The 27,976-nt window shown below is 47.1% G+C and overlaps 1 protein-coding gene and 1 pseudogene across 4 annotated transcripts in view; both read right to left on the reverse strand.

Annotated features, from left to right (window-relative positions):
- Nucleotides 1–27,976, reverse strand: part of zwilch (zwilch kinetochore protein) — a 61,549-nt gene that overhangs the window by 19,121 nt on the left and 14,452 nt on the right. For 3 of the 4 annotated variants that reach the window (XM_064990202.1, XM_064990201.1, XM_064990199.1), the window contains exons 10-16: nucleotides 25,480–25,591; nucleotides 25,205–25,284; nucleotides 22,821–22,977; nucleotides 22,528–22,556; nucleotides 17,147–17,283; nucleotides 8,914–9,009; nucleotides 531–646 (exon numbers count right to left, since the gene is read on the reverse strand). In XM_064990202.1, the coding sequence (XP_064846274.1) occupies nucleotides 531–646; nucleotides 8,914–9,009; nucleotides 17,147–17,283; nucleotides 22,528–22,556; nucleotides 22,821–22,977; nucleotides 25,205–25,284; nucleotides 25,480–25,591 (727 nt within the window). The remainder of the gene's footprint in view (nucleotides 1–530; nucleotides 647–8,913; nucleotides 9,010–17,146; nucleotides 17,284–22,527; nucleotides 22,557–22,820; nucleotides 22,978–25,204; nucleotides 25,285–25,479; nucleotides 25,592–27,976) is intronic. The other variant, XM_064990203.1, reaches the window with a different exon arrangement.
- On the reverse strand, nucleotides 14,109–15,236 carry LOC135555207 (uncharacterized; annotated as a pseudogene).

The following is a 27,976-nucleotide window of genomic DNA, read 5'->3' on the forward strand; positions in this document are numbered from 1 at the left end:
GCTACTGACTCTACTTGGCTGGAAACTGACTCTACTTGGCTGGAAACTGACTCTACTTGGCTGGAAACTGTCTCTACTTGGCAGTCTACTGACTCTACTTGGCTGGAAACTGAATCTACTTGGCAGGCTACTGACTCTACTTGGCTGGAAACTGACTCTACTTGGCTGGAAACTGACTCTACTTGGCTGGAAACTGTCTCTACTTGGCTGGAAACTGTCTCTACTTGGCTGGAAACTGTCTCTACTTGGCTGGAAACTGACTCTACTTGGCTGGAAACTGACTCTACTTGGCTGGAAACTGACTCTACTTGGCTGGAAACTGACTCTACTTGGCAGGCTACTGACTCTACTTGGCAGGCTACTGACTCTACTTGGCAGGCTACTGACTCTACTTGGCAGGCTACTGACTCTACTTGGCTGGCTACTGACTCTACTTGGCTGGCTACTGACTCTACTTGGCTGGCTACTGACTCTACTTGGCTGGAAACTGACTCTACTTGGCAGTAGGGGGGGGGGGGGGGGTATTTCACCTGTTTCAAAGATGATGTGTTCCACCGGGGGCTTGTCACTCAGCAGCCAGGATGTCTTCACCTCTCTGGGGCCATTACCACTAGACACCTCCACCCCCCAGGACACCGCCTGGTCCCTATAGGGAACATACAGTACATTACTAACCCTAGACACCTCCACCCCCCCAGGACACCGCCTGGTCCCTATAGGGAACATACAGTACATTACTAACCCTAGACACCTCCACCCCCCCCAGGACACCGCCTGCTCCCTGTAGGGAACATACAGTACATTACTAACCCTAGACACCTCCACCCCCACAGGACACCGCCTGCTCCCTATAGGGAACATACAGTACATTACCACTAGACACCTCCACCCCCCAGGACACCGCCTGGTCCCTATAGGGAACATACAGTACATTACCACTAGACACCTCCACCCCCAGGACACCGCCTGCTCCCTATAGGGAACATACAGTACATTACTAACCCTAGACACCTCCACCCCCCAGGACACCGCCTGCTCCCTATAGGGAACATACACTACATTACCACTAGACACCTCCACCCCCCAGGACACCGCCTGCTCCCTATAGGGAACATACAGTACATTACTAACCCTAGACACCTCCACCCCCAGGACACCGCCTGCTCCCTATAGGGAACATACAGTACATTACTAACCCTAGACACCTCCACCCCCAGGACCCCGCCTGCTCCCTATAGGGAACATACAGTACATTACCACTAGACACCTCCACCCCCAGGACACCGCCTGCTCCCTATAGGGAACATACAGTACATTACTAACCCTAGACACCTCCACCCCCCAGGACACCGCCTGGTCCCTATAGGGAACATACAGTACATTACTAACCCTAGACACCTCCACCCCCAGGACACCGCCTGCTCCCTATAGGGAACAACATACAGTACATTACTAACCCTAGACACCTCCACCCCCCAGGACACCGCCTGCTCCCTATAGGGAACATACAGTACATTACTAACCCTAGACACCTCCACCCCCAGGACACCGCCTGCTCCCTGTAGGGAACATACAGTACATTACTAACCCTAGACACCTCCACCCCCCAGGACACCGCCTGCTCCCTATAGGGAACATACAGTACATTACTAACCCGAGACACCTCCACCCCCAGGACACCGCCTGCTCCCTATAGGGAACATACAGTACATTACTAACCCTAGACACCTCCACCCCCCAGGACACCGCCTGCTCCCTATAGGGAACAACATACAGTACATTACTAACCCTAGACACCTCCACCCCCCCAGGACACCGCCTGCTCCCTATAGGGAACAACATACAGTACATTACTAACCCTAGACACCTCCACCCCCCCCAGGACACCACCTGCTCCCTATAGGGAACATACAGTACATTACTAACCCTAGACACCTCCACCCCCCAGGACACCGCCTGCTCCCTATAGGGAACATACAGTACATTACCACTAGACACCTCCACCCCCCAGGACACCGCCTGCTCCCTATAGGGAACATACAGTACATTACTAACCCTAGACACCTCCACCCCCCAGGACACCGCCTGCTCCCTATAGGGAACATACAGTACATTACCACTAGACACCTCCACCCCCCCAGGACACCGCCTGCTCCCTATAGGGAACAACATACAGTACATTACTAACCCTAGACACCTCCACCCCCCCAGGACACCGCCTGCTCCCTATAGAGAACATACAGTACATTACTAACCCTAGACACCTCCACCCCCCCAGGACACCGCCTGCTCCCTATAGGGAACATACAGTACATTACCACTAGACACCTCCACCCCCCCAGGACACCGCCTGCTCCCTATAGGGAACATACAGTACATTACTAACCCTAGACACCTCCACCCCCCAGGACACCGCCTGCTCCCTGTAGGGAACATACAGTACATTACTAACCCTAGACACCTCCACCCCCCAGGACACCGCCTGCTCCCTATAGGGAACAACATACAGTACATTACCACTAGACACCTCCACCCCCCCAGGACACCGCCTGCTCCCTATAGGGAACATACAGTACATTACCACTAGACACCTCCACCCCCCAGGACACCGCCTGCTCCCTATAGAGAACATACAGTACATTACTAACCCTAGACACCTCCACCCCCCCAGGACACCGCCTGCTCCCTATAGGGAACATACAGTACATTACCACTAGACACCTCCACCCCCCAGGACACCGCCTGCTCCCTATAGGGAACAACATACAGTACAATACTAACCCTAGACACCTCCACCCCCCCAGGACACCGCCTGCTCCCTATAGGGAACATACAGCACATTACTAACCCTAGACACCTCCACCCCCCCAGGACACCGCCTGGTCCCTATAGGAACATACAGTACATTACTAACCCTAGACACCTCCACCCCCCAGGACACCGCCTGCTCCCTATAGGGAACAACATACAGTACAATACTAACCCTAGACACCTCCACCCCCCCCAGGACACCGCCTGCTCCCTATAGGGAACATACAGTGCATTACCACTAGACACCTCCACCCCCCCAGGACACCGCCTGCTCCCTATAGGGAACATACAGTACATTACCACTAGACACCTCCACCCCCCAGGACACCGCCTGCTCCCTATAGGGAACATACAGTACATTACCACTAGACACCTCCACCCCCCAGGACACCGCCTGCTCCCTATAGGGAACAACATACAGTACATTACCACTAGACACCTCCACCCCCCAGGACACCGCCTGCTCCCTATAGGGAACATACAGTACATTACTAACCCTAGACACCTCCACCCCCCAGGACACCGCCTGCTCCCTGTAGGGAACATACAGTACATTACTAACCCTAGACACCTCCACCCCCCAGGACACCACCTGCTCCCTATAGGGAACAACATACAGTACATTACTAACCCTAGACACCTCCACCCCCCAGGACACCGCCTGCTCCCTGTAGGGAACATACAGTACATTACCACTAGACACCTCCACCCCCCCAGGACACCGCCTGCTCCCTATAGGGAACAACATACAGTACATTACTAACCCTAGACACCTCCACCCCCCCAGGACACTGCCTGCTCCCTATAGGGAACATACAGTACATTACCACTAGACACCTCCACCCCCCAGGACACCGCCTGGTCCCTATAGAGAACATACAGTACATTACCACTAGACACCTCCACTCCCCCAGGACACCGCCTGCTCCCTGTAGGGAACATACAGTACATTACCACTAGACACCTCCACCCCCCCAGGACACCGCCTGCTCCCTATAGGGAACATACAGTACATTACCACTAGACACCTCCACCCCCCAGGACACCGCCTGCTCCCTATAGGGAACAACATACAGTACATTACTAACCCTAGACACCTCCACCCCCCAGGACACCGCCTGCTCCCTATAGGGAACAACATACAGTACATTACTAACCCTAGACACCTCCACCCCCCCAGGACACCGCCTGCTCCCTATAGGGAACATACACTACATTACCACTAGACACCTCCACCCCCCAGGACACCGCCTGCTCCCTATAGGGAACATACAGTACATTACTAACCCTAGACACCTCCACCCCCCAGGACACCGCCTGCTCCCTATAGGGAACATACAGTACATTACTAACCCTAGACACCTCCACCCCCCAGGACCCCGCCTGCTCCCTATAGGGAACATACAGTACATTACTAACCCTAGACACCTCCACCCCCCAGGACACCGCCTGGTCCCTATAGGGAACATACAGTACATTACTAACCCTAGACACCTCCACCCCCAGGACACCGCCTGCTCCCTATAGGGAACAACATACAGTACATTACTAACCCTAGACACCTCCACCCCCCCAGGACACCGCCTGCTCCCTATAGGGAACATACAGTACATTACTAACCCTAGACACCTCCACCCCCCAGGACACCGCCTGCTCCCTGTAGGGAACATACAGTACATTACTAACCCTAGACACCTCCACCCCCAGGACACCGCCTGCTCCCTATAGGGAACATACAGTACATTACTAACCCTAGACACCTCCACCCCCAGGACACCGCCTGCTCCCTATAGGGAACATACAGTACATTACTAACCCTAGACACCTCCACCCCCAGGACACCGCCTGCTCCCTATAGGGAACAACATACAGTACATTACTAACCCTAGACACCTCCACCCCCCCAGGACACCGCCTGCTCCCTATAGGGAACAACATACAGTACATTACTAACCCTAGACACCTCCACCCCCCCCAGGACACCACCTGCTCCCTATAGGGAACATACAGTACATTACTAACCCTAGACACCTCCACCCCCCAGGACACCGCCTGCTCCCTATAGGGAACATACAGTACATTACCACTAGACACCTCCACCCCCCAGGACACCGCCTGCTCCCTATAGGGAACATACAGTACATTACTAACCCTAGACACCTCCACCCCCCAGGACACCGCCTGCTCCCTATAGGGAACATACAGTACATTACCACTAGACACCTCCACCCCCCCAGGACACCGCCTGCTCCCTATAGGGAACAACATACAGTACATTACATACCCTAGACACCTCCACCCCCCCAGGACACCGCCTGCTCCCTATAGAGAACATACAGTACATTACTAACCCTAGACACCTCCACCCCCCAGGACACCGCCTGCTCCCTATAGGGAACATACAGTACATTACCACTAGACACCTCCACCCCCCAGGACACCGCCTGCTCCCTATAGGGAACATACAGTACATTACTAACCCTAGACACCTCCACCCCCAGGACACCGCCTGCTCCCTGTAGGGAACATACAGTACATTACTAACCCTAGACACCTCCACCCCCAGGACACCGCCTGCTCCCTATAGGGAACAACATACAGTACATTACCACTAGACACCTCCACCCCCCCAGGACACCGCCTGCTCCCTATAGGGAACATACAGTACATTACCACTAGACACCTCCACCCCCCAGGACACCGCCTGCTCCCTATAGAGAACATACAGTACATTACTAACCCTAGACACCTCCACCCCCCAGGACACCGCCTGCTCCCTATAGGGAACATACAGTACATTACCACTAGACACCTCCACCCCCCAGGACACCGCCTGCTCCCTATAGGGAACAACATACAGTACAATACTAACCCTAGACACCTCCACCCCCCCCAGGACACCGCCTGCTCCCTATAGGGAACATACAGTACATTACTAACCCTAGACACCTCCACCCCCCCAGGACACCGCCTGGTCCCTATAGGAACATACAGTACATTACTAACCCTAGACACCTCCACCCCCCAGGACACCGCCTGCTCCCTATAGGGAACAACATACAGTACAATACTAACCCTAGACACCTCCACCCCCCAGGACACCGCCTGCTCCCTATAGGGAACATACAGTGCATTACCACTAGACACCTCCACCCCCCAGGACACCGCCTGCTCCCTATAGGGAACATACAGTACATTACCACTAGACACCTCCACCCCCAGGACACCGCCTGCTCCCTATAGGGAACATACAGTACATTACCACTAGACACCTCCACCCCCCCAGGACACCGCCTGCTCCCTATAGGGAACAACATACAGTACATTACCACTAGACACCTCCACCCCCCAGGACACCGCCTGCTCCCTATAGGGAACATACAGTACATTACTAACCCTAGACACCTCCACCCCCCAGGACACCGCCTGCTCCCTGTAGGGAACATACAGTACATTACTAACCCTAGACACCTCCACCCCCCAGGACACCACCTGCTCCCTATAGGGAACAACATACAGTACATTACTAACCCTAGACACCTCCACCCCCCCAGGACACCACCTGCTCCCTATAGGGAACAACATACAGTACATTACTAACCCTAGACACCTCCACCCCCCAGGACACCGCCTGCTCCCTATAGGGAACATACAGTACATTACTAACCCTAGACACCTCCACCCCCCAGGACACCGCCTGCTCCCTATAGGGAACAACATACAGTACATTACTAACCCTAGACACCTCCACCCCCCCAGGACACCGCCTGCTCCCTATAGGGAACAACATACAGTACATTACTAACCCTAGACACCTCCACCCCCCAGGACACCGCCTGCTCCCTATAGGGAACATACAGTACATTACTAACCCTAGACACCTCCACCCCCCAGGACACCGCCTGCTCCCTATAGGGAACATACAGTACATTACTAACCCTAGACACCTCCACCCCCCAGGACACCGCCTGCTCCCTATAGGGAACAACATACAGTACATTACTAACCCTAGACACCTCCACCCCCCCCAGGACACCGCCTGCTCCCTATAGGGAACATACAGTACATTACTAACCCTAGACACCTCCACTCCCCCAGGACACCGCCTGCTCCCTGTAGGGAACATACAGTACATTACTAACCCTAGACACCTCCACCCCCCAGGACACCGCCTGCTCCCTATAGGGAACATACAGTACATTACTAACCCTAGACACCTCCACCCCCCAGGACACCGCCTGCTCCCTATAGGGAACATACAGTACATTACCACTAGACACCTCCACCCCCCAGGACACCGCCTGCTCCCTATAGGGAACATACAGTACATTACCACTAGACACCTCCACCCCCCCAGGACACCGCCTGCTCCCTATAGGGAACATACAGTACATTACCACTAGACACCTCCACCCCCCCAGGACACCGCCTGCTCCCTATAGGGAACATACAGTACATTACTAACCCTAGACACCTCCAACCCCCCAGGACACCGCCTGCTCCCTATAGGGAACAACATACAGTACATTACAAGCCACTGCCTTGGCAGGAACTAATGGGGATCCATAATAAACCCCAGGAAGAGTAGCTGCTGCCTTGGCAGGAACTAATGGAGATCCATAATAAACCCCAGGAAGAGTAGCTGTTGCCTTGGCAGGAACTAATGGGGATCCATAATAAACCCCAGGAAGAGTAGCTGCTGCCTTGGCAACAGGAACTAATGGGGATCCATAATAAACCCCAGGGAGAGTAGCTGCTGCCTCGGCAGGAACTAATGGGGATCCGTAATAAACCCCAGGAAGAGTAGCTGCTGCCTTGGCAGGAACTAATGGGGATCCATCATAAACCCCAGGAAGAGTAGCTGCTGCCTTGGCAGGAACTAATGGGGAGGCATAATAAACCCCAGGAAGAGTAGCTGCTGCCTTGGCAGGAACTAATGGGGATCCATAATAAACCCCAGGAAGAGTAGCTGCTGTCTCGGCAGGAACTAATGGGGATCCATAATAAACCCCAGGAAGAGTAGCTGCTGCCTTGGCAGGAACTAATGGGGATCCATAATAAACCCCAGGAATAGTAGCTGCTGCCTTGGCAGGAACTAATGGGGATCCATAATAAACCCCAGGAAGAGTAGCTGCTGCCTTGGCAGGAACTAATGGGGATCCATAATAAACCCCAGGAAGAGTAGCTGCTGCCTTGGCAGGAACTAATGGGGATCCATAATAAACCCCAGGAAGAGTAGCTGCTGCCTTGGCAGGAACTAATGGGGATCCATAATAAACCCCAGGAATAGTAGCTGCTGCCTTGGCAGGAACTAATGGGGATCCATAATAAACCCCAGGAAGAGTAGCTGCTGCCTTGGCAGGAACTAATGGGGATCCATAATAAACCCCAGGAAGAGTAGCTGCTGCCTTGGCAGGAACTAATGGAGATCCATAATAAACCCCAGGAAGAGTAGCTGCTGCCTCGGCAGGAACTAATGGGGATCCATAATAAACCCCAGGAAGAGTAGCTGCTGCCTTGGCAGGAACTAATGGGGATCCATAATAAACCCCAGGAAGAGTAGCTGCTGCCTTGGCAGGAACTAATGGGGATCCATAATAAACCCCAGGAAGAGCAGCTGCTGCCTTGACAGGAACTAATGGGGATCTGTACATGACTGGCAGCACAGGGTTGACCAATGACTGTACAGACAGCACAGGGTTGACCAATGACTGTACAGGCACCACAGGGTTGACCAATGACTGTACAGGCACCACAGGGTTGACCAATGACTGTACAGGCACCACAGGGTTGACCAATGACTGTACAGGCACCACAGGGTTGACCAATGACTGTACAGGCACCACAGGGTTGACCAATGACTGTATAGGCACCACAGGGTTGACCAATGACTGTACAGGCACCACAGGGTTGACCAATGACTGTACAGGCACCACAGGGTTGACCAATGACTGTACAGGCACCACAGGGTTGACCAATGACCTTCTTTAAAATCTTCTAAAAACTGGATTTCTGGAAAATCTGGGAAAGTTTAAGGGAATTTTAACAACCGCGTGAAAATACACATTCTAACTAATGAGGAGCAGTGGTCTGTGGACGTACTTCTGGTAGAAGTGGCTGATCAGGGCAGGTTTGATCTGCAGCTTGAACTCGTGGTCCTCGTCATAGGGACATGTCTTGTAGTACTGCAAACACAACCTGGGAAGCACAGGGGGGGGGGGGGACAACAACTTTACTATATCCATATCAGTAAACATCTGATCAACATCTATACAACGTTAGAGAGATCAACATCTATACAACGTTGTAGAGACTGATCAACATCTATACAACGTTACAGAGACTGATCAACGTCTATGCAACGTTGTAGAGACTGATAAACATCTATGCAACGTTGTAGAGACTGATCAACGTCTATGCAACGTTGTAGAGACTGATCAACGTCTATACAACGTTGTAGAGACTGATCAACATCTATGCAACGTTGTAGAGACTGATCAACGTCTATGCAACGTTGTAGAGACTGATCAACGTCTATGCAACGTTGTAGAGACTGATCAACGTCTATGCAACGTTGTAGAGACTGATCAACGTCTATGCAACGTTGTAGAGACTGATCAACGTCTATGCAACGTTGTAGAGACTGATCAACGTCTATGCAACGTTGTAGAGACTGATCAACGTCTATGCAACGTTGTAGAGACTGATCAACATCTATGCAACGTTGTAGAGACTGATCAACATCTATACAACGTTGTAGAGACTGATCAACATCTATACAAGGTTACAGAGGGATCAACATCTATGCAACGTTGTAGAGACTGATCAACATCTATACAACGTTACAGAGACTGATCAACGTCTATGCAACGTTGTAGAGACTGATCAACATCTATGCAACGTTACAGAGACTGATCAACATCTATGCAACGTTGTAGAGACTGATCAACATCTATACAACGTTACAGAGACTGATCAACGTCTATGCAACGTTGTAGAGACTGATCAACATCTATGCAACGTTACAGAGACTGATCAACATCTATGCAACGTTGTAGAGACTGATCAACATCTATACAACGTTGTAGAGACTGATCAACATCTATGCAACGTTACAGAGACTGATCAACATCTATACAACGTTACAGAGACTGATCAACGTCTATGCAACGTTGTAGAGACTGATCAACATCTATGCAACGTTGTAGAGACTGATCAACATCTATACAACGTTACAGAGAGATCAACATCTATACAACGTTGTAGAGACTGATCAACATCTATGCAACGTTGTAGAGACTGATCAACATCTATGCAACGTTGTAGAGACTGATCAACATCTATACAACGTTGTAGAGACTGATCAACATCTATGCAACGTTACAGAGAGATCAACATCTATGCAACGTTGTAGAGACTGATCAACATCTATGCAACGTTACAGAGACTGATCAACATCTATACAACGTTGTAGAGACTGATCAACATCTATACAACGTTAGAGAGATCAACATCTATGCAACGTTGTAGAGACTGATCAACGTCTATGCAACGTTGTAGAGACTGATCAACATCTATACAACGTTGTAGACTGATCAACATCTATACAACGTTGCAGAGACTGATCAACGTCTATGCAACGTTGTAGAGACTGATCAACATCTATACAACGTTGCAGAGACTGATCAACATCTATACAACGTTGCAGAGACTGATCAACATCTATACAACGTTACAGAGACTGATCAACATCTATGCAACGTTGTAGAGACTGATCAACATCTATACAACGTTGCAGAGACTGATCAAAATCTATACAATGTTGCAGACTGATCAACATCTATACAACGTTACAGAGAGATCAACATCTATACAACGTTACAGAGAGATCAACATCTATGCAACGTTACAGAGAGATCAACATCTATACAACGTTACAGAGAGATCAACATCTATACAACGTTAGAGAGATCAACATCTATGCAACGTTACAGAGAGATCAACATCTATACAACGTTACAGAGAGATCAACATCTATACAACGTTACAGAGAGATCAACATCTATACAACGTTGTAGAGACTGATCAACATCTATGCAAGGTTACAGAGGGATCAACATCTATGCAACGTTACAGAGAGATCAACATCTATGCAACGTTACAGAGAGATCAACATCTATACAACGTTACAGAGAGATCAACATCTATACAACGTTGTAGAGACTGATCAACATCTATGCAACGTTACAGAGACTGATCAACGTCTATGCAACGTTGTAGAGACTGATCAACATCTATACAACGTTACAGAGAGATCAACATCTATGCAACGTTGTAGAGACTGATCAACATCTATACAACGTTGTAGAGACTGATCAACATCTATACAACGTTACAGAGAGATCAACATCTATGCAACGTTGTAGAGACTGATCAACATCTATGCAACGTTGTAGAGACTGATCAACGTCTATGCAACGTTGTAGAGACTGATCAACATCTATACAACGTTGCAGAGACTGATCAACGTCTATGCAACGTTGTAGAGACTGATCAACATCTATACAACGTTGCAGAGACTGATCAACATCTATACAACGTTGCAGAGACTGATCAAAATCTATACAACGTTGCAGACTGATCAACATCTATACAACGTTACAGAGACTGATCAACGTCTATGCAACGTTACAGAGACTGATCAACGTCTATGCAACGTTACAGAGACTGATCAACATCTATGCAACGTTGTAGAGACTGATCAACATCTATACAACGTTACAGAGACTGATCAACATCTATGCAACGTTACAGAGAGATCAACATCTATACAACGTTACAGAGAGATCAACATCTATACAACGTTAGAGAGATCAACATCTATGCAACGTTACAGAGAGATCAACATCTATGCAACGTTACAGAGAGATCAACATCTATGCAACGTTGTAGAGACTGATCAACATCTATGCAACGTTACAGAGACTGATCAACGTCTATGCAACGTTGTAGAGACTGATCAACATCTATGCAACGTTGTAGAGACTGATCAACATCTATGCAACGTTGTAGAGACTGATCAACATCTATACAACGTTGCAGAGACTGATCAACATCTATACAACGTTACAGAGACTGGTCAACATCTATACAACGTTACAGAGACTGATCAACAATCTATACAACGTTACAGAGACTGATCAACGTCTATGCAACGTTGTAGAGACCGATCAACGTCTATGCAACGTTGTAGAGACTGATCAGCATCTATACAACGTTACAGAGACTGATCAACGTCTATGCAACGTTACAACGTTAAAAAATGTTGAAAAGAGGTTTGTGTTCTTTTACACACCAAATGTAAGAAAATGGACAGACACAGGGAGGCATTACATGGACTTGTCTTCAATATACATCTAAAAACAAACATTTTCCACAGCGACGTGTCCATGGAAATTAAGGTGAAGTGCCTTGCTCAAGGACGCATAAGCATTTTCTCAGAGTAGGCTCAGGGGATTCGAACCAGCGATCCTTTGGGATTATTGGCCCAACGCTCTTAACCTCGAGGCTACCTGCCCGACAGACAGGCTAGGAGGCCTTACTGTGTGAGGAGGAAGAGTCTGTCGTACTGTGTGAGGAGGAAGAGTCTGTCGTACTGTGTGAGGAGGAAGAGTCTGTCGTACTGTGTGAGGAGGAAGAGTCTGTCTTACTGTGTGAGGAGGAAGAGTCTGTCTTACTGTGTGAGGAGGAAGAGTCTGTCTTACTGTGTGAGGAGGAAGAGTCTGTCTTACTGAGTGAGGAGGAAGAGTCTGTCTTACTGAGTGAGGAGGAAGAGTCTGTCTTACTGTGTGAGGAGGAAGAGTCTGTCTTACTGTGTGAGGAGGAAGAGTCTGTCTTACTGTGTGAGGAGGAAGAGTCTGTCTTACTGTGTGAGGAGGAAGAGTCTGTCGTACGCCAGGTCTTACTGTGTGAGGAGGAAGAGTCTGTCGTACTGTGTGAGGAGGAAGAGTCTGTCTTACTGTGTGAGGAGGAAGAGTCTGTCTTACTGTGTGAGGAGGAAGAGTCTGCCGTACTGTGTGAGGAGGAAGAGTCTGCCGTACTGTGTGAGGAGGAAGAGTCTGTCTTACTGAGTGAGGAGGAAGAGTCTGTCTTACTGAGTGAGGAGGAAGAGTTTGTCTTACTGTGTGAGGAGGAAGAGTCTGTCTTACTGTGTGAGGAGGAAGAGTCTGTCTTACTGTGTGAGGAGGAAGAGTCTGTCGTACTGAGTGAGGAGGAAGAGTCTGTCGTACTGTGTGAGGAGGAAGAGTCTGTCTTACTGTGTGAGGAGGAAGAGTCTGTCTTACTGAGTGAGGAGGAAGAGTCTGTCTTACTGTGTGAGGAGGAAGAGTCTGTCTTACTGTGTGAGGAGGAAGAGTCTGTCTTACTGTGTGAGGAGGAAGAGTCTGTCTTACTGAGTGAGGAGGAAGAGTCTGTCTTACTGTGTGAGGAGGAAGAGTCTGTCTTACTGTGTGAGGAGGAAGAGTCTGTCTTACTGAGTGAGGAGGAAGAGTCTGTCTTACTGAGTGAGGAGGAAGAGTCTGTCGTACGCCAGGCCTTACTGTGTGAGGAGGAAGAGTCTGTCTTACTGTGTGAGGAGGAAGAGTCTGTCTTACTGAGTGAGGAGGAAGAGTCTGTCCTACTGAGTGAGGAGGAAGAGTCTGTCGTACTGTGTGAGGAGGAAGAGTCTGTCGTACTGAGTGAGGAGGAAGAGTCTGTCGTACTGTGTGAGGAGGAAGAGTCTGGTCGTACTGAGTGAGGAGGAAGAGTCTGTCGTACTGAGTGAGGAGGAAGAGTCTGTCTTACTGTGTGAGGAGGAAGAGTCTGTCTTACTGTGTGAGGAGGAAGAGTCTGTCGTACTGAGTGAGGAGGAAGAGTCTGTCTTACTGTGTGAGGAGGAAGAGTCTGTCTTACTGTGTGAGGAGGAAGAGTCTGTCTTACTGAGTGAGGAGGAAGCGTCTGTCTTACTGAGTGAGGAGGAAGAGTCTGTCTTACTGAGTGAGGAGGAAGAGTCTGTCTTACTGTGTGAGGAGGAAGAGTCTGTCGTACTGTGTGAGGGGGAAGAGTCTGTCTTACTGTGTGAGGAGGAAGAGTCTGTCTTACTGAGTGAGGAGGAAGAGTCTGTCTTACTGTGTGAGGAGGAAGAGTCTGTCTTACTGTGTGAGGAGGAAGAGTCTGTCTTACTGTGTGAGGGGGAAGAGTCTGTCTTACTGTGTGAGGAGGAAGAGTCTGTCTTACTGAGTGAGGAGGAAGAGTCTGTCTTACTGAGTGAGGAGGAAGAGTCTGTCGTACTGTGTGAGGGGGAAGAGTCTGTCTTACTGTGTGAGGGGGAAGAGTCTGTCTTACTGTGTGAGGAGGAAGAGTCTGTCGTACGCCAGGTCTTACTGTGTGAGGAGGAAGAGTCTGTCTTACGCCAGGTCTTACTGAGTGAGGAGGAAGAGTCTGTCTTACTGTGTGAGGAGGAAGAGTCTGTCTTACTGTGTGAGGAGGAAGAGTCTGTCTTACTGTGTGAGGAGGAAGAGTCTGTCTTACTGTGTGAGGAGGAAGAGTCTGGTCGTACGCCAGGTCTTACTGTGTGAGGAGGAAGAGTCTGTCGTACGCCAGGTCTTACTGTGTGAGGAGGAAGAGTCTGTCTTACGCCAGGTCTTACTGAGTGAGGAGGAAGAGTCTGTCTTACTGTGTGAGGAGGAAGAGTCTGTCTTACTGTGTGAGGAGGAAGAGTCTGTCTTACTGTGTGAGGAGGAAGAGTCTGGTCGTACTGTGTGAGGAGGAAGAGTCTGTCGTACTGTGTGAGGAGGAAGAGTCTGTCTTACTGTGTGAGGAGGAAGAGTCTGTCTTACTGTGTGAGGAGGAAGAGTCTGTCTTACTGTGTGAGGAGGAAGAGTCTGTCTTACTGTGTGAGGAGGAAGAGTCTGTCTTACTGACTGAGGAGGAAGAGTCTGTCTTACTGTGTGAGGGGGAAGAGTCTGTCTTACTGTGTGAGGAGGAAGAGTCTGTCTTACGCCAGGTCTTACTGTGTGAGGAGGAAGAGTCTGTCGTACGCCAGGTCTTACTGAGTGAGGAGGAAGAGTCTGTCTTACTGTGTGAGGAGGAAGAGTCTGTCTTACTGTGTGAGGAGGAAGAGTCTGTCTTACGCCAGGTCTTACTGAGTGAGGAGGAAGAGTCTGTCTTACTGTGTGAGGAGGAAGAGTCTGTCTTACGCCAGGTCTTACTGTGTGAGGAGGAAGAGTCTGTCGTACTGTGTGAGGAGGAAGAGTCTGTCTTACTGTGTGAGGAGGAAGAGTCTGTCTTACTGAGTGAGGAGGAAGAGTCTGTCTTACTGTGTGAGGAGGAAGAGTTTGTCTTACTGTGTGAGGAGGAAGAGTCTGTCTTACTGTGTGAGGAGGAAGAGTCTGTCTTACGCCAGGTCTTACTGTGTGAGGAGGAAGAGTCTGTCGTACGCCAGGTCTTACTGAGTGAGGAGGAAGAGTCTGTCTTACTGTGTGAGGAGGAAGAGTCTGTCGTACGCCAGGTCTTACTGTGTGAGGAGGAAGTCTGTCTTACTGTGTGAGGAGGAAGAGTCTGTCGTACTGAGTGAGGAGGAAGAGTCTGTCTTACTGTGTGAGGAGGAAGAGTCTGTCTTACTGTGTGAGGAGGAAGAGTCTGTCTTACTGAGTGAGGAGGAAGAGTCTGTCTTACTGAGTGAGGAGGAAGAGTCTGTCTTACTGTGTGAGGAGGAAGAGTCTGTCTTACTGAGTGAGGAGGAAGAGTCTGTCTTACTGAGTGAGGAGGAAGAGTCTGTCGTACTGAGTGAGGAGGAAGAGTCTGTCTTACTGAGTGAGGAGGAAGAGTCTGTCTTACTGAGTGAGGAGGAAGAGTCTGTCGTACTGTGTGAGGAGGAAGAGTCTGTCGTACTGTGTGAGGAGGAAGAGTCTGTCTTACTGTGTGAGGAGGAAGAGTCTGTCTTACTGAGTGAGGAGGAAGAGTCTGTCGTACTGTGTGAGGAGGAAGAGTCTGTCTTACTGAGTGAGGAGGAAGAGTCTGTCTTACTGTGTGAGGAGGAAGAGTCTGTCGTACGACAGGTCTTACTGTGTGAGGAGGAAGAGTCTGTCTTACTGTGTGAGGAGGAAGAGTCTGTCTTACTGTGTGAGGAGGAAGTCTGTCTTACTGTGTGAGGAGGAAGAGTCTGTCATACTGTGTGAGGAGGAAGAGTCTGTCTTACTGAGTGAGGAGGAAGAGTCTGTCTTACTGTGTGAGGAGGAAGAGTCTGTCTTACTGTGTGAGGAGGAAGAGTCTGTCGTACTGTGTGAGGAGGAAGAGTCTGTCTTACTGTGTGAGGAGGAAGAGTCTGTCTTACTGTGTGAGGAGGAAGAGTCTGTCTTACTGTGTGAGGAGGAAGAGTCTGTCGTACGACAGGTCGTACTGAGTGAGGAGGAAGAGTCTGTCGTACTGTGTGAGGAGGAAGAGTCTGTCTTACTGAGTGAGGAGGACGAGTCTGTCGTACTGTGTGAGGAGGAAGAGTCTGTCTTACTGTGTGAGGAGGAAGAGTCTGTCTTACTGAGTGAGGAGGAAGAGTCTGTCGTACTGTGTGAGGAGGAAGAGTCTGTCTTACTGAGTGAGGAGGAAGAGTCTGTCTTACTGTGTGAGGAGGAAGAGTCTGTCTTACTGAGTGAGGAGGAAGAGTCTGTCGTACTGTGTGAGGAGGAAGAGTCTGTCTTACTGAGTGAGGAGGAAGAGTCTGTCTTACTGAGTGAGGAGGAAGAGTCTGTCTTACTGTGTGAGGAGGAAGAGTCTGTCGTACTGTGTGAGGAGGAAGAGTCTGTCTTACTGAGTGAGGAGGAAGAGTCTGTCTTACTGTGTGAGGAGGAAGAGTCTGTCGTACTGTGTGAGGAGGAAGAGTCTGTCGTACTGTGTGAGGAGGAAGAGTCTGTCTTACTGTGTGAGGAGGAAGAGTCTGTCGTACTGTGTGAGGAGGAAGAGTCTGTCGTACGCCAGGCCTTACTGTGTGAGGAGGAAGAGTCTGTCTTACTGTGTGAGGAGGAAGAGTCTGTCGTACTGTGTGAGGAGGAAGAGTCTGTCGTACTGTGTGAGGAGGAAGAGTCTGTCGTACTGAGTGAGGAGGAAGAGTCTGTCGTACGGCAGGTCTTACTGAGTGAGGAGGAAGAGTCTGTCGTACGCCAGGCCTTACTGTGTGAGGAGGAAGAGTCTGTCTTACTGAGTGAGGAGGAAGAGTCTGTCGTACGCCAGGCCTTACTGTGTGAGGAGGAAGAGTCTGTCTTACTGAGTGAGGAGGAAGAGTCTGTCGTACGGCAGGCCTTACTGTGTGAGGAGGAAGAGTCTGTCGTACGGTAGACACAGGAAGGTGCTGCAGATCACCATGATCTCCAGTAGGTGGTGTAGTTTCCTCAGTCTGATCACCTGCTCCTGCAGGTCCTCCACTGTACTCAGGTAGTAACTCTTTGGACAACACAGTTACACAGTTATAGGACAACACAGTTATAGGACATCACAGTTACACAGTTATAGGACAACACAGTTATAGGACATCACAGTTACACAGTTATAGGACAACACAGTTATAGGACAACACAGTTACACAGTTATAGGACATCACAGTTACACAGTTATAGGACAACACAGTTATAGGACAACACAGTTACACAGTTATAGGACAACACAGTTATAGGACATCACAGTTACACAGTTATAGGACAACACAGTTATAGGACAACACAGTTACACAGTTATAGGACATCACAGTTATAGGACATCACAGTTACACAGTTATAGGACAACACAGTTATAGGACATCACAGTTACACAGTTATAGGACAACACAGTTATAGGACAACACAGTTACACAGTTATAGGACATCACAGTTACACAGTTATAGGACAACACAGTTATAGGACAACACAGTTACAGGACAACACAGTTACACAGTTATAGGACATCACAGTTACACAGTTACAGGACAACACAGTTATAGGACAACACAGTTACACAGTTATAGGACATCACAGTTACAGGACAACACAGTTATAGGACAACACAGTTACACAGTTATAGGACAACACAGTTATAGGACATCACAGTTACACAGTTATAGGACAACACAGTTACACAGTTATAGGACAACACAGTTATAGGACAACACAGTTACACAGTTATAGGACAACACAGTTATAGGACATCACAGTTACACAGTTATAGGACAACACAGTTACACAGTTATAGGACAACACAGTTACACAGTTATAGGACAACACAGTTACACAGTTATAGGACAACACAGTTACACAGTTATAGGACATCACAGTTACACAGTTATAGGACAACACAGTTACACAGTTATAGGACAACACAGTTACACAGTTATAGGACAACACAGTTACACAGTTACACAGTTATAGGACAACACAGTTATAGGACATCACAGTTACACAGTTATAGGACATCACAGTTACACAGTTATAGGACAACACAGTTACACAGTTATAGGACAACACAGTTATAGGACAACACAGTTACACAGTTATAGGACAACACAGTTATAGGACATCACAGTTACACAGTTATAGGACAACACAGTTACACAGTTATAGGACAACACAGTTACACAGTTATAGGACAACACAGTTACACAGTTATAGGACAACACAGTTACACAGTTATAGGACATCACAGTTACACAGTTATAGGACAACACAGTTACACAGTTATAGGACAACACAGTTATAGGACAACACAGTTACACAGTTATAGGACAACACAGTTATAGGACATCACAGTTACACAGTTACAGGACAACACAGTTATAGGACAACACAGTTACAGGACAACACAGTTATAGGACAACACAGTTACACAGTTATAGGACAACACAGTTACACAGTTATAGGACAACACAGTTACACAGTTATAGGACATCACAGTTATAGGACAACACAGTTACACAGTTATAGGACAACACAGTTATAGGACATCACAGTTATACAGTTATAGGACAACACAGTTATAGGACATCACAGTTACACAGTTATAGGACATCACAGTTACACAGTTATAGGACATCACAGTTACACAGTTATAGGACAACACAGTTACACAGTTATAGGACATCACAGTTATAGGACAACACAGTTACACAGTTATAGGACATCACAGTTACACAGTTATAGGACAACACAGTTACAGACAACACAGTTATAGGACATCACAGTTACAGACAACACAGTTATAGGACAACACAGTTACACAGTTATAGGACAACACAGTTATAGGACAACACAATTATAGGACATCACAGTTACACAGTTATAGGACAACACAGTTACACAGTTATAGGACAACACAATTATAGGACATCACAGTTACACAGTTATAGGACAACACAGTTATAGGACAACACAGTTACACAGTTATAGGACATCACAGTTATAGGACAACACAGTTATAGGACATCACAGTTATAGAACAGCACAGTTACAGTTATAGGACAACACAGTTATAGGACAGCACAGTTATAGGACAGCACAGTTATAGGACAGCACAGTTATAGGACAGCACAGTTATAGGACAACACAGTTATAGGACAACACAGTTACACAGTTATAGGACAACACAGTTATAGGACATCACATTTACACAGTTATAGGACAACACAGTTACAGTTATAGGACAACACAGTTACACAGTTATAGGACAACACAATTATAGGACATCACATTTACACAGTTATAGGACAACACAGTTATAGGACATCACAGTTACACAGTTATAGGACAACACAGTTACAGGACAACACAGTTACACAGTTATAGGACAACACAGTTACACAGTTATAGGACAACACAGTTATAGGACAACACAGTTATAGGACAACACAGTTATAGGACATCACAGTTACACAGTTATAGGACAACACAGTTACAGGACAACACAGTTATAGGACAACACAATTATAGGACATCACAGTTACACAGTTATAGGACAACACAGTTATAGGACATCACAGTTACACAGTTATAGGACAACACAGTTACACAGTTATAGGACAACACAGTTACACAGTTATAGGACAACACAGTTACACAGTTATAGGACAACACAGTTACACAGTTATAGGACAACACAGTTATAGGACAACACAGTTATAGGACAACACAGTTACACAGTTATAGGACAACACAGTTACACAGTTATAGGACAACACAGTTACACAGTTATAGGACAACACAGTTATAGGACAACACAGTTATAGGACAACACAGTTACACAGTTATAGGACAACACAGTTACACAGTTATAGGACAACACAGTTACACAGTTATAGGACATCACAGTTACACAGTTATAGGACATCACAGTTACACAGTTATAGGACAACACAGTTACACAGTTATAGGACAACACAGTTATAGGACAACACAGTTACACAGTTATAGGACAACACAGTTACACAGTTATAGGACAACACAGTTACACAGTTATAGGACATCACAGTTACACAGTTATAGGACAACACAGTTACACAGTTATAGGACAACACAGTTATAGGACAACACAGTTACACAGTTATAGGACAACACAGTTACACAGTTATAGGACAACACAGTTATAGGACAACACAGTTACACAGTTATAGGACAACACAGTTACACAGTTATAGGACAACACAGTTATAGGACAACACAGTTACACAGTTATAGGACAACACAGTTACACAGTTATAGGACAACACAGTTATAGGACAACACAGTTACACAGTTATAGGACAACACAGTTACACAGTTATAGGACAACACAGTTACACAGTTATAGGACAACACAGTTACACAGTTATAGGACATCACAGTTACACAGTTATAGGACATCACAGTTACACAGTTATAGGACATCACAGTTACACAGTTATAGGACAACACAGTTACACAGTTATAGGACAACACAGTTATAGGACAACACAGTTACACAGTTATAGGACACCACAGTTATAGGACAACACAGTTATAGGACAACACAGTTATAGGACAACACAGTTACACAGTTACAGGACAACACAGTTACACAGTTACAGGAGAACAACAGGTATAGCCTCATAACATGGTTATAACTATAATGTTGATATGATGGATGGTCAGTCCTGTATAGCCTCATAACATGGTTATAACTATAATGTTGATGGATGGTCAGTCCTGTATAGCCTCATAACATGGTTATAACTATAATGTTGATGGATGGTCAGTCCTGCATAGCCTCATAACATGGTTATAACTATAATGTTGATGGATGGTCAGTCCTGTATAGCCTCATAACATGGTTATAACTATAATGTTGATGGATGGTCAGTCCTGTATAGCCTCATAACATGGTTATAACTATAATGTTGACATCATGGATGGTCAGTCCTGTATAGTCTCATAACATGGTTATAACTATAATGTTGATAACATGGATGGTCAGTCCTGTATAGTCTCATAACATGGTTATAACTATAATGTTGATGGATGGTCAGTCCTGTATAGCCTCATAACATGGTTATAACTATAATGTTGATATCATGGATGGTCAGTCCTGTATAGTCTCATAACATGGTTATAACTATAATGTTGATGGATGGTCAGTCCTGTATAGTCTCATAACATGGTTATAACTATAATGTTGATATCATGGATGGTCAGTCCTGTATAGTCTCATAACATGGTTATAACTATAATGTTGATGGATGGTCAGTCCTGTATAGTCTCATAACATGGTTATAACTATAATGTTGATATCATGGCTGGTCAGTCCTGTATAGTCTCATAACATGGTTATAACTATAATGTTGATGGATGGTCAGTCCTGTATAGTCTCATAACATGGTTATAACTATAATGTTGATGGATGGTCAGTCCTGTATAGTCTCATAACATGGTTATAACTATAATGTTGATATCATGGCTGGTCAGTCCTGTATAGTCTCATAACATGGTTATAACTATAATGTTGATGGATGGTCAGTCCTGTATAGTCTCATAACATGGTTATAACTATAATGTTGATGGATGGTCAGTCCTGTATAGTCTCATAACATGGTTATAACTATAATGTTGATGGATGGTCAGTCCTGTATAGCCTCATAACGTGGTTATAACTATAATGTTGATATCATGGATGGTCAGTCCTGTATAGTCTCATAACATGGTTATAACTATAATGTTGATGGATGGTCAGTCCTGTATAGTCTCATAACTTGGTTATAACTATAATGTTGATGGATGGTCAGTCCTGTATAGCCTCATAACATGGTCATAACTATAATGTTGATATCATGGATGGTCAGTCCTGTATAGTCTCATAACATGGTTATAACTATAATGTTGATGGATGGTCAGTCCTGTATAGCCTCATAACATGGTTATAACTATAATGTTGATATCATGGATGGTCAGTCCTGTATAGCCTCATAACATGGTTATAACTATAATGTTGATATCATGGATGGTCAGTCCTTGCTTCCATAGCTCTGTCTAGGAATTTGAAAGTGGTTTCATTTCTCCAGGCCCATCCACTCACGCTTTTCACCAATAAAAGGCAGGGTGTCCATTTTGTTATTGCTTCAATAAGGATTCTCGCTTTAAATTATTATTATTTTTTTTTTTTTAAATGTTACCGAGATGATTTTCTGATTAAAGTAGTATAAACCTCGGACTCACCAGGTGGTTTAGCGTGGTCAGATCTTGATCTGAGAAGAAGAAAACATGAACCGTTAAATCAACTTAAAACGCTGTAAGATAAGAATTAGATGGTGTTTTGTCTGGAACCATAGCACAGGGATCCCAATAACTTGTTAGGTCCTGTCGGTATCATTCTCTGTGGTGTCATGGAGAATAGTACATTGTTTCACTTTTAACTGAACAACCACGTCCTATTAGGTATTCGGGATTCGAACCGACAGAACCTTTGGATCACAGAGCAGTGTGTGTGTGTGTGTGTGTGTGTGTGTGACCTATGAGGTAGTTGATGTAGTCCTTCCTCATCTTGTCGAGGCCCATCTCCAGCAGCATGTGAACAGGTGTGAGGCCTGTTAAAGAGACGTGATCCATCTGATGGTGGTAAGACTGAAGGATCAGCTTACTGAGGGAGCTGCTGCTGTCTCTGTGAATCTACAAAAACATCAGGAGAGACGCGCAGCAGTTAAGAGAGAGAGAGAGTTGATCAATATTTGTTCCCGTAGCTGTCTATTTACCACAACAAACCGATGCTGGGGCACTAATTCCACACTCAACGAGCTGTATCGCGCAAACAGGATAACGCTCGTCCCGAGGCGACTCGCCTAGTGGCCCGGGACTTTAACGCAGGGAAACCGAAATCCGTTTGACATCATTTCTGTGGATTTAGAGGCGAAAAAAAAAAAAAAAAAAAAAAACTCTAGATCACCTTAACTCCAAACACAGAATTGCATATAAAGTCAACTCTCCCGCCCTCTATTTGGCAAATCTGACCATAACGTTATCCTCCAGATTCCTACTTACAAGCAAAAACAGGAAACAGGAAGTAGCAGTGACGCGCACAATGCGGAAGTTGTCCGATGAAGCGGACGCTAAGCTACAGGACCGTTCCGCTAGCACAGACTGGAATATGTTCTGGGATTCAACCCAACTCATTGAGGAGTATACCACATCAGTCACTGGCTTCATTAATAAAGGGCATCGAGGACATCGTCCCCACGGTGACCCTGAGTAAATAACCCAACCAGAAGCCATGGATTACAGGGAACATCCGCACTAAGCTAAAGGCTAGAGCTGCCGCTTTCAAGAAGCGGGACACTAATCCAGACTAACAAGAAATCCCTCAGACTAACCATCAAACAAAGTTTCAATACAGGACTAACATCAAATCCTACTACACCAGCTCTGACGCTCTTCGGATGTGGCAAACTAATCATGGATTACAAAGGGAAACCCAGCCGCGAGTCAACGAGACGAGCTAAATTTACTGAACCATGCATGAGAGCACCAGTTGTTCAGGACGACTGTGTGATCACGCTCTCTGTAGCCGATGTGAGTAAGACCTTTAAAAAAAGGTTAACATTCACAAGGCCAGACGGATTACCATCATGCGCTGACCAGATGGCAAGTGTCCTCACTGATATTTTCAACTTCTCCCTGACACAATCTGTAATAGCTACATGTCTCAAGCAGACCACCATAGTCCCTGTGCCTAAGAACGCCAAGGTAACCTGTCTACATGATTATCGCCCTGGACCAATCACACCTGTAGCCATGAAATGCTTTGAAAGGGCTGATCGTTGCTCACATCAACATACCGATATCAACTCATACCGCCCCAACAGATCCACAGATGACACAATCTCTATTGAACTCCACACTGCCCTCTCCCACCTGGACAGGAGGAACACCTATGTTAAAAAGTTGTTAATTGATTACAGCTCAGCGTTCAACACCATATTACCCTTCAAGCTCATCACTAAGCTCAGGACCCTGGGGCTTTCTGACGGGCCACACCCAGGTGGAGAGGGTAGGCAACAACATATCCACCACGCTGACCCTCAACGCAAAGGCCCCTCGGGGGCGCATGCCTAGTCCCCTCCTGTACAGTCATTGGTCAACCCTGTGGTGCCTGTACAGTCATTGGTCAGGGGCCTAGTCCCCTCGTGTACAGTCATTGGTCAGGGGCCTAGTCCCCTCCTGTACAGTCATTGGTCAGGGGCCTAGTCCCCTCCTGTACAGTCATTGGTCAGGGGCCGAGTCCCCTCCTGTTCACCAACGACTGTGTGGCCGGGCACGACTCAACACCATCATTAAGTTCGGAGACAACAAGACGATGAGACAGCCTATAGGGAGGAGGTCAGAGACCTGGTGGTGCCAGGACAACAACCTCTCCATCAACGATGAGACAGCCTATAGGGAGGAGGTCAGAGACCTGGCAGTGTGGTGCCAGGACAACAACCTCTCCCTCAACGATGAGACAGCCTATAGGGAGGAGGTCAGAGACCTGGCAGTGTGGTGCCAGGACAACAACCTCTCCATCATCGATGAGACAGCCTATAGGGAGGAGGTCAGAGACCTGGCAGTGTGGTGCCAGGACAACAACCTCTCCATCAACGTCAGCAAGACAAAGGAGCTGATCGTGGACTACAGGAAACGCAGGGCCGAGCCACGCCCCCATTCACATCGACGGGGCTGTAGTGGAGCGGGTCGAGAGCTTTGATGATCAGATTCAGATCAGTCTCTAATGTCTTAATATGATCTGAGGACACACACTATACTTACCCAAGGTTTAATGTCACCATACTGCAAAGCTTTGATGACCAGTTTCAGATCAGTCTCTAATGTCTTAATATGATCTGAGGACACACACTATACTTACCCAAGGTTTAATGTCACCATACTGCAAAGCTTTGATGACCAGTTTCAGACAGTCTCCGACATCTTGATAGGAAGTCACACCTGTGAAGGAAAAGTAGTGATGAAATAAAATAAACAGCTCAAATGTTCCACATCCAAGTTCATATAGGAAGTTGAATTTATTACCATTTTCAAAATGTAAATAAGGAACTGAATAGCTTTTTATTGTTCATACAACATCCTCCAAAGTGAAAACAAAAAGGCAGGCTGTTCTCTACTTTACTCCACTCCACTCACTGTTCCTCATGTGAACCCAGAGCTGTTCTATGAAGTCCAGATCTCCTCTCTTCATCAGAGAGTTGAATATCTCTGTCTCTGATGTTCCCATCTCAGTCTTCACCTTCACTGCCTGGGGGGACCACGACCAATCAGATAAAGCATTATGATGACATGCATTTCAATTGTTCAACTTGTTCAGTTTTGATGATACAATATTCACACCCCTTTGACATGTTGTTGTGTTGTAAAGTTGGATTAAATTGGATTGAATTGTAATTTTCCGTCAACGATCTACATAACATACTCTGATGTCAAAGTTGTCAAATTCTAACATTTGTAGAAAATCCATGAAAAAAAAATATATATATATATATATAAAAAGGACTAATATTTTGATTATAAAAGTATTTAACCATTTTCAGGTCATATATTTTCAAGCAGATTTAAGTAAAAACAGTAACTCAGCCCCTCAGGAACATGCCCTGTCTTCTTGGGAAGCAACTCCAGTGTATATTTGGCCTTGTGTTTTAGGTTGTTGTCCTGCTGAAAGGTGAATTCATCTCCCAGTGTCTGATGGGAAGCAACTCCAGTGTAGATTTGGCTTTGTGTTTTAGGTTGTTGTCCTGCTGAAAGGTGAATTCATCTCCCAGTGTCTGATGGGAAGCAGACTGAACCAGGTTTTCCTCCAGGATGCTGAGCGGCGTTTCTCTTTTTATCCTGAAAAACTCCCCCCGTCCTTAACGATTACGACCCATAACACAGTGGCGGTCGGTACCGTTTAAGATCAGGGGCGAGTACGACCCATAACACAGTGGCGGTCGGTACCGTTTAAGATCAGGGGCGAGTACGACCCATAACACAGTGGCGGTCGGTACCGTTTAAGATCAGGGGCGAGTACGACCCATAACACAGTGGCGGTCCGTACCGTTTAAGATCAGGGGCGAGTACAACCCATAACACAGTTGCGGTCGGTACCGTTTAAGATCAGGGGCGAGTACGACCCATAACACAGTGGTGGTCGGTACCGTTTAAGATCAGAGGCGAGTACAACCCATAACACAGTGGCGGTCGGTACCGTTTAAGATCAGGGGCGAGTACGACCCATAACACAGTGTCGGTCGGTACCGTTTAAGATCAGGGGCGAGTACGACCCATAACACAGTGGTGGTCGGTACCGTTTAAGATCAGGGGCGAGTACGACCCATAACACAGTGGTGGTCGGTACCGTTTAAGATCAGGGGTGAGTACGACCCATAACACAGTGGCGGTCGGTACCGTTTAAGATCAGGGGCGAGTACGACCCATAACACAGTGGCGGTCGGTACCGTTTAAGATCAGGGGCGAGTACGACCCATAACACAGTGGCAGTCGGTACCGTTTAAGATCAGGGGCGAGTACAACCCATAACACAGTGGCGGTCCGTACCGTTTAAGATCAGGGGCGAGTACGACCCATAACACAGTGGCGGTCGGTACCGTTTAAGATCAGGGGCGAGTACGACCCATAACACAGTGGCGGTCGGTACCGTTTAAGATCAGGGGCGAGTACGACCCATAACACAGTGGCAGTCGGTACCGTTTAAGATCAGGGGCGAGTACGACCCATAACACAGTGGCGGTCGGTACCGTTTAAGATCAGGGGCGAGTACGACCCATAACACAGTGGCGGTCGGTATCGTTTAAGATCAGGGGCGAGTACGACCCATAACACAGTGGCAGTCGGTACCGTTTAAGATCAGGGGCGAGTACGACCCATAACACAGTGGCGGTCGGTACCGTTTAAGATCAGGGGCGAGTACGACCCATAACACAGTGGCGGTCGGTACCGTTTAAGATCAGGGGCGAGTACGACCCATAACACAGTGGCGGTCGGTATCGTTTAAGATCAGGGGCGAGTACGACCCATAACACAGTGGCAGTCGGTACCGTTTAAGATCAGGGGCGAGTACGACCCATAACACAGTGGCAGTCGGTACCGTTTAAGATCAGGGGCGAGTACGACCCATAACACAGTGGCGGTCGGTACCGTTTAAGATCAGGGGCGAGTACGACCCATAACACAGTGGCTGTCGGTACCGTTTAAGATCAGGGGCGAGTACGACCCATAACACAGTGGCGGTCGGTACCGTTTAAGATCAGGGGCGAGTACGACCGTTTAAGGGGGGCAATATATATATTTTAATGAGCACAGCCCTTATTTCTATTACAGCATATTGGGTGACTGCCATTCATATTCCATTCACCCAGCTCATTGTTATTATCGATAGGTTTAGGCTACGACATGATACTAGAATGTTCCCTGTACCCATCATGAGTTGCTACAACCTAGTAGGTACACACAGGTCGAGAGGATTTTGAGTAATCAAGGTGACAGACAGAGACACATTCAATACCTCCTTGTACCCTCTGGCCTGCATCTAGCTGATCTAGGGTGTGATCATTAGTCCAACAGTTGCAAATGAGAGTTTCTATTGGACACATTCAGGCGTGTTTATCCCCGTGTCGTTACGTTTGCT

The sequence above is a fragment of the Oncorhynchus masou genome, chromosome 15 (genome assembly GCF_036934945.1).
Source record: "Oncorhynchus masou masou isolate Uvic2021 chromosome 15, UVic_Omas_1.1, whole genome shotgun sequence".
NCBI lineage: Eukaryota > Metazoa > Chordata > Actinopteri > Salmoniformes > Salmonidae > Oncorhynchus > Oncorhynchus masou.